At 39.6% G+C, this 19,273-nt stretch overlaps 1 protein-coding gene across 1 annotated transcript; it reads left to right on the top strand.

Moving 5' to 3' along the window:
* The first annotated feature begins 310 nt into the window (after window positions 1-310).
* On the top strand, window positions 311-18,902 carry LOC113500533 (O-acyltransferase like protein-like). The gene is made up of 13 exons (XM_026881365.1): window positions 311-1,295; window positions 6,636-6,775; window positions 12,073-12,194; window positions 13,058-13,272; window positions 15,690-15,883; window positions 15,997-16,169; window positions 16,284-16,469; window positions 16,564-16,743; window positions 16,827-16,977; window positions 17,052-17,235; window positions 17,747-17,889; window positions 18,037-18,145; window positions 18,871-18,902. The coding sequence occupies exons 1-13, from the start codon at window positions 1,205-1,207 to the stop codon at window positions 18,900-18,902; spliced, it is 1,920 nt and encodes a 639-aa protein (XP_026737166.1). The 5' UTR covers window positions 311-1,204.
* The last annotated feature ends 371 nt before the right edge of the window (window positions 18,903-19,273 follow it).

The raw sequence follows: 19,273 nt of genomic DNA, 5'->3' as shown, positions 1-19,273 counted from the left end.
AGGTTTGCCTCTGGAGACGAGGAATTGGAAACGTTCCCGAAGGTATGTTAGAGAGGGGATTGTAAAGAAGGGAGAAGAGAAAAGCGCTTTCAAATAGGCACCACCTCAATTGACTCCGGAATTGCGATACGTGATCGTATTCGAGTCGACTCGAGTTTATCAAGATGTGCCTCAGTCGCATCAAGGAAATAAACTTCGGAATTGTCCAATAAGATTCAGCATGACCACCTTCTACGATGTAGGTACCCCGTTTATATTTAATGAGGTAAACTGAAAGTAAACTCTCTAAAAAAAATGAATGTTTTTTTTACTGTCTTAGTATCTAGAACAAATCAAAGTAGGAGCACGATCTCAGAAAGTCTGTAAAACGTGTATTACGTAAACTTCTAACCGCAAGCCGGCTGGCTGTTACTGAACTAATACGCTCATAACCGTCGCTCTTATTTCTAAATCATTTATTTAAACTGGAGAAAAGCGACAACATAAGTTAGTTAACGAAATACATACAAACTAATTAATAGTACCGTCATTATCTGTCAGTTATTAATGTGCTCCTTGTTCAATTACAAGCAGATGATTATCCATCACCTGGTCCTTTCATCTGACGCTTGTTGCTTGTCTCCGCGTCTGCTCTGTGACCTAGTCTCGTCAACAACGCGTCGTCTGACATCTAACAAATGACATTCACGTGTGACATCATTAACTAATAGTGCTGCACAGATGTCATCACTCAAGCTCACCGTATAAAGAACTTACCTATTTGCTGTTCTATACATGTCAAATGTGGAGTTTGTATGAATGATTTTGTAGGTTCAAAACTAGGTAGGTGAAACTCATGATCTCTAGGACGTCTGTAACTAAGAGCCAGCCTCTTGGAAACTGCTTGTCTAATCAATTCAATAGTTAAGTACTTGTGAGAAAAGCATCTTATGTGACAAAAAACGATTTATTTAGACACAAGGAAAAACCCCGACAATTTCCTTTAAAAAAATGTCGACGAAGACACAACACCTTTCTGGGCGGACCTGAACGAGCGACCCTATTGGCATAAGATGCATCTGTCAGTGTTAGACGAACAATAATAAAATATGTAAGAAGTGGGGACAGTAGCGTAGCATCCCTGCCGGTGTGTTGGAAAGGCCGCGGTGTTGCGCAAGCGCGCGGCTGGCGGCGCGGGGCTCGCGACGCCCGCGCAGTGCCCACCATGGACCCGAGGCGCGCGCTGGCCGCGCTGGCTGCCCTGGCGCTGCTGGCCCTCGCACACGCCAACACCGACGTCATCCTAGACCTTACCGGTAAACAGTGAACAGTGGATATGTGATATACTTCTAACAGTTCTTAGTTGACAGTGACAAAAATATACTAAATTTAAGTTTGAAAGATTTAAAATTGTGTTTAGAATATGTTTGTAACTATTCGAGTAAAAGGGACTCGGTCCTTTGCGTTTGAGTTACGATACAAGTGTCGAAGGTTTGCGCTCGTTTACTGTGGAACCCTTCGCTCGTGATCTAGGTTTCCGCTGCCGGATGACGGTTTATTTTATAGTTATTTAGCCGTTGACTATCGATCTTGGATTTTACTCTTGACTTTTTTACATCATGTAGTTGTCCTATGAAACTTATATGTAGAGGGTACAGTGTTACCGTAATATACTTACTGCCCTTATAATTATCGCTCCGTATTTCTTCTAATGCTGGCAAAAGCACTCTCTAATCAAAAAGCAACGACTGTTGATCCTTTACTTTAGATATCCTTTTAAGGTATCTTATTTCGACTTTTTATTTGTTTTACAATTATAAATAGTCTCTAATTATTGTCTATACGTATAATAAGAATAGTATTTCTTATCAAAACTATTCCGATCATAAACACTTCTTGAATTCGAACCCGCAATCGCGTGCACTCGATCATTGCGTTGACCCGCTGCGTCGCCGCGACCGCTGAAACACCATATTACATGAAAGTATATTTGTCGGAGGCACTTAGATGTCATTACTTATAAAATGTGTATAATTTAGGCTGCACAACAACTGGACAGATTGCAGTATGATTACATATGTATATAGTATAACTATAAGCTACGGTAATTGCAGCAGCTACTTAGTATTAACTACTTATTAGATGATCATTCGAGATTGTGGCTACTAATTGATCCCAGATTATTTACAAATCGAGTTTCATCTCAACAGCAATTGGTTGGATGGTTTAGTTTATTAGTTTAAAAAAACGTCTCCCGCTATAAAGAATTTAATCTTTGTATCGCGGGGAGTTTCACAAACATTCAAGTCACATGCACATAGACAGTAGACACCCAAACTCGAGGATCAAATGCTTTTACAACTTAAACTCAATGCAGATATCTTTTGTTAATTTCGATTTCTGAAATTAAACTGGTTATGATTAATGCAAAATTAAATTCGTCCGATTCGTGTATTCATCTCATATAAGAGGATCGAGTATTGTTGCATCAATATAGAGCTAAAACTATAAGTGAAATGGTTGATTGACGTTAGCTAATTTAATGATAAAATTAATTCTAGCATTAAAACGAATCTATTCTCTAGATCATTTTCTGGCAAACATTTTTTAAAATTCATATTTACTTGATCCAAAATACTTCTAATTTGTATTATATGTACCATTAAAATCTGTAAATTGAGCTCTAATTTAATTGCAGTTGCTAAGAGAAACCTTTTAGGTAACATCGATGTTTTCCCCTAAAAGTAGATTGTTTCAAAGTTCCTGCATAGACTTTGATTACTATTCAAAACAAGCTGTCTGATAAAAAAAACACTCCAGTATAATACATAAACGCAGTATACACTGAAGTGTAATGATAGTAGCGAAACGAATATTCCTAAACCATAAAGTTTTCCAAAAACTTTTCAAGACCTGCCTAACATAATTTAGCTGAGTTTTGTAAGAACCAGAAATATGAGCGAAGAAACTCTTTGACTTTGACTTTAAAATAAAAACATGTGTCGTTACTGGAAACAGTTGACAAGTATTTCTATTAATAATTAAAATTAATGTAAAAAAAAACGGCTCCCACAGTAAGGAATTTAATCCTTGTGTCGCGGGGGGTTTACAAGCATACAACTCACATTCACAAAGACACCCAGACCCACGTAATGGAACATACGAGATAAGATTTCAAAGTGTTTACAATGAAGTAAAAACTTAGAGTATTGGTTGTTTGTAAAGTTTAATAATTAATTTATTGAATTGATTATCACGTTGCTTCGACAAACGTCATAATTGAACAGTTACTTGACATGCCCACATAAAGTCAACTTTCTGTAAGTACTCGGAAGCATGTATGTTTGCTTTTGTTCACGATTCGGGTCGAGAGTAAATCTCTCACTATGACTACTGAGCTAAGCTTCGCACTGACACGACGAATTGAATAGTAGGTTGAGTGTTTAACACGGATAGAGTTTAAGCCTAGATATTGGGAGGTAAATATCACTACGCACTTCGTCCATTTCCTATGTTTACTCTAAGCCTCAGGAAAGTAGACTCTATCGATTAATTTAAAAATAACACGATGACATAAAAACCAAGATTTTAACACACTTTGCGCTGACACTACTTAACTAACTAAACCGTTCGATCTCGAAAAGCGAATGCAAAATCTCTCTTCTTAAAATAAATACATTTCACCTTTTAATATGTTATGCAAATTGCTTGCATCGTCTAGCTTTTGCACTCCCTTTAAAACTAGACACCCAAAGGGGAAAAACAGATCTATAACTAAAGCTGCAGTGTCTGTCACAGGCTGTATGTCCTGAACCCTAATAGTCAGACATTGGATTTTACACATGATTTATTTAAGTTGGTGATGATGCAAATAAAAATAGAGGTGAAACAACGGTGTTGGGAGGGTCATGAGTTTGTTGTTTGACAAAACAAATAGATTTGACGCCAAACCCATTCTTTTTCTTTAGCCTATCCGACTCAGTCTTGATCGCCATATTTATTGAAATGTTACTTTTATGTGTCAATAACTATCTATCTTTTAGACGGAAATAATGTTGTATTCTCTGCCTGGGCCCCGATTGTGCTATTTTACAATGGCCGATGAATGAATGGCAATTGAATTAAATTTGAAATTATTCCTATTCTCTTAAGCATTTTGCCAATAAAAGAATTGGAAGTTAATTGTATTGAATTTTACAGGCAAAATACAAAGAATGTCATTTTAAGCCCATTTTCATTCATCGGCCATTGTAAATAGCAGAATTGGGATCCTGGTATCTGCTGATCACAATTCAAAGCTCATTTTGTTTCGGAATTTTATTTTTTGAGAAATAAAAACATTATTCACAAAAATGGCGTATCATATGATGGTGTTCCGTTTTCAGTTTTAATAATGAACTTAGTGCTAATGGTGTGCTTGTAACCACTATGACTGCATCGGGCAGGGAAAGCTGCGCGTGCGCACCGTCTATTACCTTTTAACATAGTTCTGTGAGTAACTCGCGAACACTTCCATCATGTTGTGACTTTCTCATCACTATCGTGACACTTCTCTGCCAATAGCGATACAATAAGCTCTCTGACTGACTACCGTTATTAATCTGTTGTGGTCAAACTAAATACTAATTACTCTTAAACTTCACAGAAACAGCTACCTTACAATAAGAGTGTTATTTCGTGTCGCGTTTTATTCGTAATTTTCATAATAAAACATTAATAATAATTGTTATTTGTCAGAAAATAAAGTACATATTTATTTTGAATAATATGCAAATGCTGACTAATGTTATTTATTCCACGGTGCAGTATTAGGTATAGAACTTAACGAACAGTGTCTTAATTACATTTAATAATTATGATTTTAATGAAACGTGTAAAGTCTTGTGAACTTGACACGCGTATTGTATGCTAAAGCAGTGGTTACATTACTGGCGTGCGCTATGCTATTAACCCCGCCACCTGGCGGCGCGCGGCAGGACGCGGCGCGGGCGCAGGATGTAAACACAGCGCCGGTGTTAATTCAAGTTCAATATTATAAGCATTACGATGCACTTAATGTTCATGCAATACATTATCACATTTATGTAATCAGTTTTCAATGTTGACTTATTTACATAACTATTACGAATTCTTTGTCTGCGTGAAAAGCTGATTATATCTCGGTATACAGTTAGGCGCAAAAACAGTCGCGACAAATATTCTCGGGCCTTGTCACCATCCACTCTCCGATCTACGCGTATAGAGCAACGTGTCTCCTACAAAACTGCTACAAAGTTAGTAGATAGTGTCTCCTAAAGTCCGAACTAACTACGTTAAAGAAATCCTCTCGACATATCCGGATTCTGAATTCTTAAATCCGGGGATTTTTATATATCTAGTTCCCAGATGGCGACCCTAGTTGAAGAGCATAATCTACTGTGATCAGTTATATGATGTATTGTTTAGCCGCGTAAGGGTGGCCCATCCTGTTTGATTGTCAATCAGAACAATAGAAAAATTTCAATTGATACGTTACTTAGCTACCAACATCTAACTCACCAACATTCAAGGTAACCACTACCCAGTAGTGTTTGTTGTACAATCGATCACAGCAACATATGATGGTTAGTACAGGCCAGTGTTGGGCACGCGGTGGCACTAACACAACAGTGCGTGTTGCGGCGCTTGCATCGCCCACGGGTTGAGCAAGCGGCCCCGATGCCCGGCCGGCGACAGACCGCGTGGTGTTGTACGTTACACGTGAACAACACTACATTTAATTTATGATTGCTTTATTGATTGAGCGCTCGGACGGGCTACTGTGTTAACTAGTGAAAGCTTTTCACTTGAACCAATGCTATTTCATCTGCGGCTCTACCAACACGGCATTACTCTTCCACACTCTTAATCCGAAATCCGTGGTAATAAAGGAAAAAACATACCGGTCCCCTAAGTGGATGGCACGTTCCCCGCCCTTTACCACTTGCCCACTCCACATACATTTTGATGGACTATCTTTATCACTCACACAAAAATAGACCAATCATATCGTCTGAAACAAGTCGGAGATCCTGATAAATAAGCGTGGCGAAACAATTACATCATTTAATAATGAATCACTATCTAAGGATGCGCTTTTGTAAACTTCAAATTAACAACATGTGTCGTATATTTATAGGTGAAATTTATTTTATTTATTTCAAACAAAGGCGTCAAATAATACATAACCGCTGTGTCTCATGTTAGCTCATTTGCCGGAGCTGCTCGGTAACTCGCTAGATATTTGTTTACTCGTAAGTTCGGTTGAAATGAAAGTTCATTCTTTCAGGCAAATACATTCTTTGTTTATTTTGTTCTCGGAGCTTTATTGTTCGTTTTCGTACTTTGTGCGTTAGTCTCTTTCTTTGCAGTTCGTTTAATGTAGTCAAGTGTAATTTTGTCTTTGACGTCGTCGTGAATGGGACTTCCATACATGGGTTGACTAAATATTATTATGAATTTCACGAGCTCGACTCACTTTGGTGCTTATGGTGACTTAGGTGGAAGCGATGTATTCATCGATTACAGCTACAGAAAACCATTGATGACTTTCGAAACACAATACCCAAGTTGCATTGTTGTTTAAATAGATGCTCTATGTACAAAGCCAGCTTACTGATCTCGGTTCTCCATTTCAGACGAGCAGTACTATGAGATGCCGCAGCTGTTCGCGCTGGACGAGTGGGCGGGCTGCCGGGCGGCGCGCGGCGTCTACTGCGTCGGGAGCTTCGAGCTGAGCCCCGAGCGGCATCCGCACGCGCTGTTCGACGTCATGCAGGTAACACGAGGGGAGAGAGGACATTAGGTGATTGGCTGGTGGGGCATCACTCAAGTCATTATGATGTCATTGCATATAAACTTAGATGTAAAACTAAAAATAAAAAAGATCTCACGACATTAACCGACATGACAAATCGTCTTTAGTAGAATTGTAATTGAGAATATTGAGATATAGTGATTGATACTCTCACTAGACAATCGGATTTCCTTATTCCATTTTGTTGTCCAACTCAGTTGATTTAGTCATCAATGTTCTATTTAATGCGCTTTCATTTCAATCCCCACTATATTTGCGGACATTCTTTAATTCTTCACCACTTTCAACCTCACAACTTTGAAACAACTTAATCCGTTGGGGAGAGCCAGATAGACATACACATAGCAGACACCCGTATTTTTGTTAAAAATAACTCGTTCTTAATCTGCAATTTACAGTTTAGTCTAGATTCTCCTTTCTATAACATTGTAAGTATGAAAGTAGCTTGGTCTGGTTATTACCACAAAACCAATGTATCTTAATAGAATCTATCTTCATGAAACAAAGCAAAAAACATTACCCTACTTGCAGCTGCGATGACGGTCAGCTATGTCTGTAATATTTTACTGTTAACGTTTTATTAGATTGCCAAGATAATAATTTCTCACATAAATAGTAAATATTATCTCAACAGTTTTTTATAAAGACTCTCGACCTTCCCGCCCCTGGCGGTGATATATATAGAACATTCGGCCGATCCTGAAAAAAACCTGTATCGCGTTACGTGCCGTCTCACTGTAAAAATTACTCTAACAGCCTCACTCGGACCACATCCTTGGTCATCATCCGCACAAAATGAGGGTTTCTGATAGAAATTTCTTAGAACAACCTAGAAGTTCCATATGGAACGCTGAAAAAAATCGGTAACTGGATAGAGTGAACAGTTACTCACTACAGCTGTCGAACTTTGCTTTCGCCTTATCGGTCTAGTGTGAACTTTGGACATGTGACGTCACACAGCCGCCGGAACAGAATAGAAACCTTATTACATAAGGAGCGACCTCATTTAGTCCTTACGCGAGTGACACGACGAACACAAAATCATTCACTATTTATTTGCACGCAAAGGTCGCGTCTCGTCGGTGTAATTAATTTAAGTTTATCTTTAAAACTAGCTGAGACCCATCGAAAATCTCGAAATCGAGATAAAAACTATCCTGTGTTAATCCTGGGTATAAACTATCAGTGTACCAAGTTTCGTCTAAATCTGTTCAGTGGCTTTTGGGTGGACCAGGAAATAACATCCGTACATCCACACATACAAACTTTAGTTTTTATAATTCGTAGTATATTAAAATTGCTAATTTTCTGGAATTAATATCAAAATATTGAAGTTTCCCAAATACAAGTACCATTTATAAGTGTAAAATTAAGTGATGTTTTTGAATGACTAAACATGAATAGTTTATTTCTCACCATTTTTCTATTTTTTCTAAAAGAGAATGGAAGTAAAGGATTTCAACACAAAATAAAGAATTCGTACGTCAAAGTATTGTGAAATGCGAGTCTATTATGTTTATTTTGTGCGGTCACGAGTATATTCATCTACGCATTACCGCATTAATAATATCTGCGTATGGCACAGAATCAGATCCTTTCACTTCAATTACTAAAGTAAATAGATACAACCTCCTCCGCGCTGCAAACATTATAGTCTACAGACTGTTTATGTAGGTAACCCGTGAGTTACGACACAACCTTATAAAAAACTATTTTAGAGAAAATAATTTAATAGAAGGATTATCTCATATCTTACAATTTATCAACAAAAAATATAGCAATTTATGACGTAACAAACAAAACTGAGGATTGTATACATTTATCTAAGACGTAGCTTAAATATTAACAAATTCAATTACTGATCAATCACATGATAATGTTCATGTCATCGCGTCCCTAGCCCTGTATGTTTGTATGTATTCGTGTTGTAATGAAGTGAACACGCTTGCACTGCTCCGAGTGATGAATGACGAGCTGTTTGTGTTGCTGTCAGACTGTCACACAACTGCTGACATATAGCACGACACTCATTAGTCTTCCAGACGCCATTCATTCACAGATCTGTGTTTAGTTGTCAAACATGACAGAGTACTCAGTTATAGTACATTGATGATTGAATGTATAACTAATTAAGCAAATGAGAAAATTAGACCAATTGGTGTATAATATTAATTGGGAGCCCTTTGCTCGGTAGTGGAACACAGGGGGCTAATTAAAAATGGTGTAAATAGTAAAAAAAGTTTAAAAGTATTAGGCCTAATCTGAAGTTTCCATTGTATATTGTGGGTAATCTTAAAAATATCGTTCCTAATACCAGCATAAGACATTACTAACAGCGAGTTTTATTAATATTTGTGTTATTTTCAAAAGCCTTTGTCCCATATGACATTGTTTTGGTCCTTTGAGTGTTGATATAAAACCAGTCACTTTGCGAAACACGAGCGAGCTTCATTAGACGAGTGTTATATCACCATCACTCTGCCACAAGGACCCCATTCAGCTCGGTGATCATGTAAATGATGGTGTGCTTATGTAACCTGACCCAGATATGTTTGCAAACCAGTTTTACGTCACTAGTCATACAGTTTTGCACACTTCGCTGTTAACGGAAGTTTTATCTTTAAGTTTTAATCTCGATCACTATAATCTTAAACTTTAAATAAGTTAGGATTAAACGGATATTCATAAGGAAATAAACTTAAAGTTATTTGATTATCAAGTAGATGTTCCGACGCTAAATAACATGTTACATCACGGCGCATACAATAAAACATATTTTATGCAACATATCTATTATGCTGTTAAATGGGATTGCACTGAAACTATGAAACACTATTATACAAGGGAACGGCAGTGAAAGGAGCCCAGCGCTGGGGGGGGGAGGTCAATGACCGCGCTCACGTGGACCACTGACCGGCACAGCTTGTGTTTACCTTAACACGCAATAAACAGAATTCAGAAGGTCCACTTTTATTTATTCAAAATCGTGAAATCCAAGTTTATTTTTTCATGGTTTAGTCTAAGAATGACTGATTCGCGAAATGACTACATGGTCTATAATTGACCAATTCTTGAAATGTACAATTCTTTAAATGACTGATTCTACAAATGACTGATTCTATAAAAGACCGATTCTATAAAAGACCGATTCTATAAATGACCGATTCTTCAAATGACTGATTTTTCAATTCTATGAATGTGTGTGAATATCTATACTTATAATAAATCTGTAGAGAGGTCAATTCTGTAAATGAAATATATTTCCAAAATAACTATCAGGGGGTGATTAGTGATCGATACTGAAGCCAAAAATGCAATCAGTAAAATTTTTGTCTGTATGTCTGTATGTTCCTTATAGAAACAAAAACTACTGGACGGATTTTAACGAAACTTGGCACAATTATTCTTTATGCTCCTGGGCAGGTTATAGGCTACATAACATCACGCTAAGACCAATAGGAGCGGAGCATTGACAAAAAATGTTGCGAAAACGGGAGTGAACGCGAACGAAGACGCTGGCAAAAGCTAGTCGTAAATAAAATGCTATGTAAGGGTTTGCAAATCATATATTTCAACTAGTTTCAAAAAATAACTTGTATGAATGTAGTACGTGGCACGTACTACATTTTTTAGCGCAAAAGTAAACATTTATTCAGTTTCTTTTCAAAAAACAACAGTTATCATAAAGTCCAATCAAAAGTCAAATATGTGGTTATAATGTCACGTTAGCCCAAAAGTAAATATTTATTCGTTTTATTTAAAAAAAATCAACAGTTATCAAAAAGTCATAAAATCAATTATCAAAAAATCAACAATTATAAAAAATAAGAAATAAATCACTTAGGAATATGTAGTTGAATATAAATCATTTAAAAAAAAAAGATTACTGATGTTTCTCCATTTTTGATAATGCATATACATATTTCAGAAATAGCGCCATCTATTAGCCACGTCGTTGATTCATGCATACTACACAAGTTATTATTTTAAACTAGTTGAAAAATATATGATTTGCAAACCCTTACATAGCATTTTATTTACGATATTATAGATATTCACACACATTCATAGAATTGAAAAATCAGTCATTTGAAGAATCGGTCATTTATAGAATCGGTCATTTAAAGAATTGTACATTTCAAGAATTGGTCAATTATAGACCATGTAGTCATTTCGCGAATCAGTCATTCTTAGACTAAACATTTTTCATGGTTTTTTTCATCTACATTAATATTCATTGATTTCAAACTGCATACAACGTTAGTAAAATAGTTAAGAATTACTTTTAATGTAACTGTGTACACAATATTAAATTCCGATCGATACGGCTTGTCATCGTTATCATCCGAGTGGTCCTTCTGTAGCACCCTGTATCGTCGAGTTACGTTTATCATATGAGCGTCATCAGCCGCTCTGATCACTTCACTCTTTGGGTCAAGGTTTAATCTATGGTGTACAAAACCTCCGTGGTGCGAGTAGCGTCATGTATCGTGTTCACTATATTGTTGAGAAAGTACTGACATAGGAAAAGTTGATATCAATTGATATTTTTTTCTTAATAAGTCTTTAGAAAAGGCTTTTTTACCGCTGGACCAGACTTGGAATATGAACAAACTTGTTAAATATTTACTTGGAGACAATGCTGCTGCTCTGTTCGTAGTCTTAAAAATGCTTTATTTAATATCCATAGGTCAAGAAAACATTTGATGCAAGAAGCTTTTAATATGCTGATTATTGAATACAATAATCAATGTTAATTGCAAAATTTATATATTTTGCACTACATTTTAGTTTTACAGAAGTCAGCAAATAGTTATATATATCTAGTAATCGGCTCCAAGCGTTCATTCGATGTGGTTTAAGTTCGGTATTTATAGTTTAGTTCAGTCTTCCCTTATTGCGCAAGCGCAGCCGCTCTAACCGGCGGCCGGTGTTGGGAAATACTCTAACCGTCGGTTAGGACTTACAGATGCAGTTAACAGCGATATTTGATTCTATAGTTATCTCGACAGTCCACATAAATCTTATCAGTAAGGTTTCCAATCGCTTAGATAGGAATTATAATTGGTCCTGACAAATTAATATCTTATCAGAGTCCTCCTTAAAGCGTAAGTATTTAAAATTATGTTAAGTACTCTATTCTTAAAGACGTATAAATATGTTACGTTTATCATCAAACGGCTGTAGTATTGAGTTGATTTTTTTAAAGTAAAATGTTTTTTTTTCTCGTATTAATCTAACATTGTATATTTCTGCAGCGCTACTCGGCGAACTGGGTGGACAACTTCAACCACACGCGGCTGCACCGCGGGCTGTGCCTGCCGCGCTCGTGCGCGCCGCACGCGCCCGCCGCGCCGCGCCCGCAACACTACGCCACCTGGTAAGGCCTCCGCACTGCTAGGCAGATATATACCCATACTGTTCAGGTAAAATTACAAGGTATAATAGTTAATTTTACCTGTGTCACCTGCATGTCCTCAAAATCAAATCCCGAAAATCTGTATTTGAAATACCTTAAAAATACATCTGCGTAATATAATACTTCTAATCTAAAATAACGTCTTAGATCTTACACTAATAAATAGCGATCATATACTTAGAGAAACAAAAAGGGGACTCTAATTGTATTTTTCTTTTTAATAATTAACGCGTTGATGTCTTTTGTATGTAGCGGTGGCATCGAACATTGCACAGCGCACAGTGGACACTATTAGCCGTGTTATTTGTGTTCGTTGACGTTGTTACTGTAAATTCCCTTTCCCTACGTTATCTACTGCTTTATACTTTATCTCAAACCAGTCGTAGGTGTTCGATCTACGGTATATTAATGACCGGCTCTTAGTTCTGTTAATTAATGTCTTGTATTGAGGTCGCCTGCAACAATTCGGCAGTTTGCGTGACTTGGTTACAAAAGGTGTACTTGTTACATATTTATAGGAATTTGTGGTACTTGTTCCGTTTATAAAAGCGTTACTAAAATATGGTCCAAAACCTTTAAAGCGACCATTTTTGATCATTAACATGAGCAGCCGAAGGTATAACTCGATGGCGTGCAATTGGGAAGGCATTTTTCCACTAGTGGACGAATATGGGCTGATGATGACGATGATGGTGATGGTCATAAACTTAAAATCTATTATGTGCTATTCTGTACTGCATTTTTCTTTTAACCTGACCTTTTCTGCTACTCTCAATTTCTGCTATTCAGGGTTAATATTCTCTAGACTAATATTCTTCCTTCAGGTTTTCAACATGCGTGAACGCGTCTATGTCAGCCGCGTACAACCTGTCGGCGCAGCTGACGCGGCTGGAGTACTGCGCAGGCGCGGGTGCTGGTGATGACGTCACGCCGCTGACGAGCAACGAGCGCGCGTTCGCGTGGTTCGTGTCGGCGCTGCTCGCGCTCGCCGCGCTCTGCACCGCGCTCGACCTCACGCTCTCCGACCACGCCAAGAAAGGTACACACGATACCTAACAAACAATAATAATACATATTTCTTATACTTGTTGTATAATACTTACATATCTTCTAGCTAAATTTAAATGGTCCTGTCTTTGGCATTTCACATTTCTCAATTCTTGGTCGGAAAACCGACTCTGATGGTAACGAATGGAAAAAAAAACAGCAACAAGAACAAAGGTACCTACATCATGAAAAAAAGTATGAAGTAACACTTGAAAAACATTCATGAGGACATACTATTTTAAATCGCAAATTGGTCATTTAGAAACTAGTTTTGGCCTTGCAGAGAAAACCCACAGTCCAGTGTGTGGTTTTACCAAAAATATTTCTATATATCCCTTCATTTCAAACTGATTCAAATGCAGGCTTGAGCAACTGAAAAGGTTCGAATTATTTGATTACAAACTCATATATCTGTAAGTTTGGACCACATATAACAAGTCCGTACTTACGCTAGTAATTGCTGGAACCTATTACCATTGCAAAACCTTTCGCTTAGCAATCGCGTAGAGCCCGACTTCTGCAATCACTTCCTACTACCAATGAGGTTGTACATACAGACATGTCACTCGTGACTAGACAAACATTCCGAATACTAGGTGGTCAAATAATTTTATGATTAGAACCATACATAGTTCATAAAGATTGCACGGATAGCCGAGTGGTTGAGGTCACTGTGCGTGTCGTGTCGTGGGTTCGATCCCCGCGTAGGACAAGCATGTGTGTGATCCACGAATGCTTGTTTTGAGTCTGGGTGTCTTTGTGCATGTGAGTTGTATGTTTGTAAACCCCTAGTGTCGTGACACAAGGATTAAATTCCTTACTGCGGGAGTAGATTTTTAGAATAGAAACAAAAAAAAACTAGACATCACGATTTTAGATACCATTCTTAATATTGGTCACAATCTCTGTAGAAAGCGGACAGTGGTGGTAGTTACATAGCTATACGTTATCGGCCTATTCGGAGTGACGTCACCGCTAGGCACAGGAAACGACAATCATTTCGACGACTACATGAAGAGTAAACGAACCTATATCTAACCGCTAACGTAAAATGTAATTACGCGAAAGTAGGAATTGTATCAGAATAGACATAAAGTATAAGATTAGATCTTCATCAGGAAGTGCTAACTCCTGAATACAATTGTTTCATATTGTTGCCTATTCGTAAACAGAAGGAAAATTCCACGCGAGTAAGCTGCGTGTCGGTAATTACAAAGGTTTAGAGATAGCGTCACGAAGTTTTTTTTCACCGTTACCCAATTATCCATGGAAATATAAAGCTACCTGCGGTCAAACCCACATTAGAATAGCATTGTTTCAAATCTACATCATAATTATTTTAACCAGCTTTCGGCATTTTATGGCTCAATAACAATTAATTATACATTGAGGTACTCTTCTGCAATGTGTTAGCATTATGTTCCAAAAACGTAAGTCCAGTGAACCGTGCGGGCCGCGGCGGCTGGCGGCGCTGTTGAGTAACGCACAACAAAACCTCCGCAAGTCAGAGAACGTTCTAATGCTTCTACAAATCAAATTGGAACATATCTTTCTCATATTTTTATTTCTAAGAGTTGTCAAATCAAAGCGCTTGACTGTTCAATGGAATTTTGTAAACACTTTTGTTTTAGCGAGTTAAAATGTTTTTTAATCAGTCACATAGCAAATTAAAAATATATATCTTTATCTGAAAAGTACAAATAGACAAGATAAACTGCTTTAAAGTTTAAGAGAGCGACTAGTGTCGTAACGACTTCGCAAAACACACACATAAATGACGTCACGCATAAGCTCTCTACACTGTAATATGGTGAATTTATATTAGAAATAATTTGATCAATTAAACTAAATGACGGGAATTGAATAAACATGTTTTCATCCCTATTGTACTGTTTTTACTTATGTCACATCGTTGCGAGTAGCGTCACGTCTCGGTAGTGACCATGACCATGCACCTCCAGCAACATGTGTAACACGTCCAACACGTCCGACTCGTGTGAGTCCGGTCCCACTCGTCCGCGCTGATATAACTCACGGTGCGGATGTCCAGAGTGTCGGAGTAAGTGGACCGCGGTCCGCGCCTCACTTTCCTGAGGCCGCGTTGTACTGTGAGGCAACGTGTTTGTGTGCGCCACGAACATATTGCCTCACAGTGCAACACTTACGGCATATATTGTACTAAATCGATGACGTATGAACCAAAAGTTACTTAGTATTTGTTGATAGATATTATCTATAATATATAGGTATAAATCAAGTCGATATAAAGTTTACTGTCTTACTGCTGGAACTCTTAAACTTGGAGTTCCTAAAAAGCTCTTAATTAACTTAATGCTGCCTTAAAACCCTCATACCTCGATTAGGCTCGTTGTATAAGAGACGTATAAGTTAGTCATGTGTTTTTGCAAGGCGCGGAGTGGGCGCTGGCGTGGTCGGTCCCGGCGTGCTGGCGCGCGCTGCACGCGCCGCCGCCGCGCTCAGCGCGCACGGACCTGGCCTCCTTCGACGGCCTGCGCGTGCTCACCATGCTGGTCGTCATCATCGAGCACGTCTGCTGGATCACCACGCACACATACCTCACCGACACCAGAATTTATGAAGAGGTGAGATCTTAGCTCTAATCTCACCAATTTTAAACCAACTGTCAATTTTCCGTTTAAGTACAATTTGTACACCCGTTTTTATTATCTATTTCATGGCGTGTCATATGCTCTAGATCCGCAGCGGTATAGACGTGGTGCTGATGACCAACAGCACACTGGTGGTGCAGATCTTCTTCATCATGTCGTCGTTCCTGCTGGCGCACAAGCTGCTGCAGCAGCGCCGGCGCGGGGAGAACGTGCCGCCTGTCGCTACCTTCGTGAGCACCATGATCAACAGGATCATCAGGTAACTATTTACTTATTTTACCTAATTGTAGATATCTTTCTCAAGATTTTCATTCTACCTATGAAATTAGTCTTACTGCATTAATTAAAAGCGGAATCAATATTAAAACTCCAGGCTGAGCCCATCGTACTGGGTGGTGGTGTGGTTCGCGGCATCGTGGTGGGAGCGTATGGGGCGCGGCCCCATGTGGGCGCCACTAGTGGCCAGCGAGGCCGCCGTGTGCCGCCGCAAGTGGTGGACGCACCTGCTCTACCTCAATAACATATTGTACGCAGATGACAAGTGCCTCATACAGACCTGGTGAGTATCGCGATAAAACCTTATGTTCGTGATCGAATGTATTCGGCTGTATATGGCGCAGTATGTGATGATGCCCGTGTGCCCGTGTTGTCAGGTACCTGGCGGCGGACCTGCAGCTGTACGCGCTGTGCCTGCTGCTGACGCTGCTGCTGTGGCGCTGGCGGCGCGCGGCGCTGCTGGTGCTGGGCGGGCTGCTGCTGGCCGCGCTCGCGCTGCTCTTCACGCTGGCATACTCCTGGCATCTCGTGCCCACCTTAGTGATGCACAGCCCCGAGTATGTGCCATCAATTATATTACATACGAGTTCCATCAACTGCATCGATGTCATATTGCTAATGTGAGGTGTTGTGTGTGCAGGTCGGTGCGCGTGTCGTACAACGGCGACATGTCGTTCAACCTGCTGTACCAGTCGCCGCTGGGCAACCTGCCGGGCGCGCTGGCCGGCCTGCTGCTGGCGCACCTGCACCACGCGCTGCTCGACAACGACGTGCAGCTGCCCAGATATAAGGTACCGTCCTACCGACAACACCGCGCCGTGCTGCGACCATCGTACAATATGCTGAATCGTGTGCGTTGTGTCAGGTGTTCAGCTGCGTGTCGGTGTGGTCGGTGCTGCTGGCGGCGGGCTGGGTGTGCGTGTCCCCGCGCGCGCTGGGCCGCGGCCCCCCCTCGCGCTTGCCCGCCGCCGCGCTGGCCGCGCTCGAGCGCCCCGTCTTCTCGCTCTTCACCTGCATCGCGCTGCTCGGCGCTATCAATGGAGTACCATGTTAGTTAACCCTATACTATGCTTAAGTATACAGCTGAGTAAAACGTAAAATTTATTGCTATGGAGCCACGGCGGTATCTAGGATAACTAACATTCTCATTTCATTGTTTACCGGTAATTTTGTAATTTTAAATAAATAAATGATGTTCTCAGTCTTACAGGGAGGTATATTACACAAAAACACTGGAATAAGTCAGGAACTCTCTATAGCGTGGTTATACATGCTCAGACAATTAGCCAGCATAAGTTACTAAATATTTACCAGTAGCTGATTGTTTGAACTATCGAAATCTAACCGGTTCCGTTAGACACCTGCTACCGACACCTGTTAGTACATATTACTTAATTATTGCTGTCGTACCATTTGCCTACTCTACTTTCATTAGTTTCTATGCTTGAGGATTGCACTTTAGGTATTAAGCCATTGTGCTGTAGACTTTTCTAGAACTTTTGTAAGATGTCCGAGGGTTTTAGTTACATGAATATAATGACGATTTGATGTTGTGTACAGCGTGGGTGCGTCGCTGCCTGTCGTGGCGCGGCTGGTCGTGCTGGGCGCGGCTGTCGTTCGGCGCGCTGCTGCTGCACATGCCCATCAACAAGTCGCTGGTGGCCGCGCGCCTCATGACCTCGCAGCTCGACCGCCAGACCGCGGTAACACTAACTCATAGCACTAACAACCATTCAGACATGCATAAGTTATTATGTTGCTCATGTGATCCCGGGATCCCGGTGTGACCAACATTGATTTTTCTGCCAGCCAATATGTAGCATAATTAGGTCGTCGTGTTGTCCCGGCAGATAGCGGAGTGGTTCGGCGTGGCGGCGGTGTCGTACCTGGCGGCGCTCCCGCTGGCGCTGCTGGTGGAGCTGCCGGCGCAGCGGCTGACGCGCGCGCTGTGGGGCGGGGGCGGGTCCGCGCCCCCGCCGCGCGCCCCCCGCCCCCGCGCCGCGCCCCCCGCCGCCAAGACCGACCTGTGAGCCCGCCGCGCCCCGCACCGCACTCACTTAATTTATTGTTACGCATCCAATACGACTTCACTCTGTGCGGTGAACTACATTTACTGCTAATTGGTTGACTCTTAGAATAGACTAGGCAGGACCTAGTAAGCTATTGGCTAACAAATGTTGAAAAATATTAGAATTACGGAAAAAAATGTCATGATCGTATGAAAATTCGTTTCAACTAATGCTTTATTTAAACGATGTAAATAGCTTGCTCTCTATTTTATTTAATTCTAAAATGTAATTATTGTCGTCGCCAGTGTGCGAGACACATTAGAGGTGTTTAGTTAGACGTCAATCAACATTGAAGCGTAAACATCTGTAACAATTAGTGTGAACTAAGTGTTGACAGAGTTTACGTGTCGTCATAACATCACACAACTTGGCCGAGACCAAGCTTATCATGAGACCGAGTTATGAGCCACACTACACACACACGTACTAACATATTATAGTTTAAGTATAACATTAATAAGACACGTCTATGACGCGGTCATAGAGTGGCTGTGGTGAAGAGTTACGATAACAGCTTTAATGAACTGATTAACGTAAAAGTAAGGATAAATATGTTTTGTCAAGTTATTTTGGAAAGGTTATGAGTAATTTATAATATTTCCTTGATATAAACAGGTGATACCAAGATCAGGAATCTGTTAGACTAGCGAGGTAATCCTAATTTAGTATTATATCTACTATACCTATATAATTTAATATTATTTTTTAATATTATTATTATAATAATATTAAATTATATTATTTCATATAATTTAATATTATTTAATATTATATAGGTATCAGAAATATTTTAAAGTTCCGATAAATTGATAAATTCCAGTACAAAGTACATTTGTGTAAAACATGGATAGTGTGATCCCTCATATAGTGTACCATAAATACATTTCTAGAAACAATAGCTAGTATCACATTGTACATGCTCTTGGGATACAAGATCAGTTTAATAAATTCATGTGTACATAATGGGTTGTTTTAATTCATCCACATTAATCATTGACTCTGTCACTGGATTTACTTT

This window comes from Trichoplusia ni, chromosome 1 (assembly GCF_003590095.1).
Source record: "Trichoplusia ni isolate ovarian cell line Hi5 chromosome 1, tn1, whole genome shotgun sequence".
In the NCBI taxonomy this organism is placed as follows: Eukaryota; Metazoa; Arthropoda; class Insecta; order Lepidoptera; family Noctuidae; genus Trichoplusia; species Trichoplusia ni.
The sequence above is the reverse complement of the archived record's forward strand: the minus strand, read 5'-3'. Positions and strand labels throughout refer to the sequence as shown.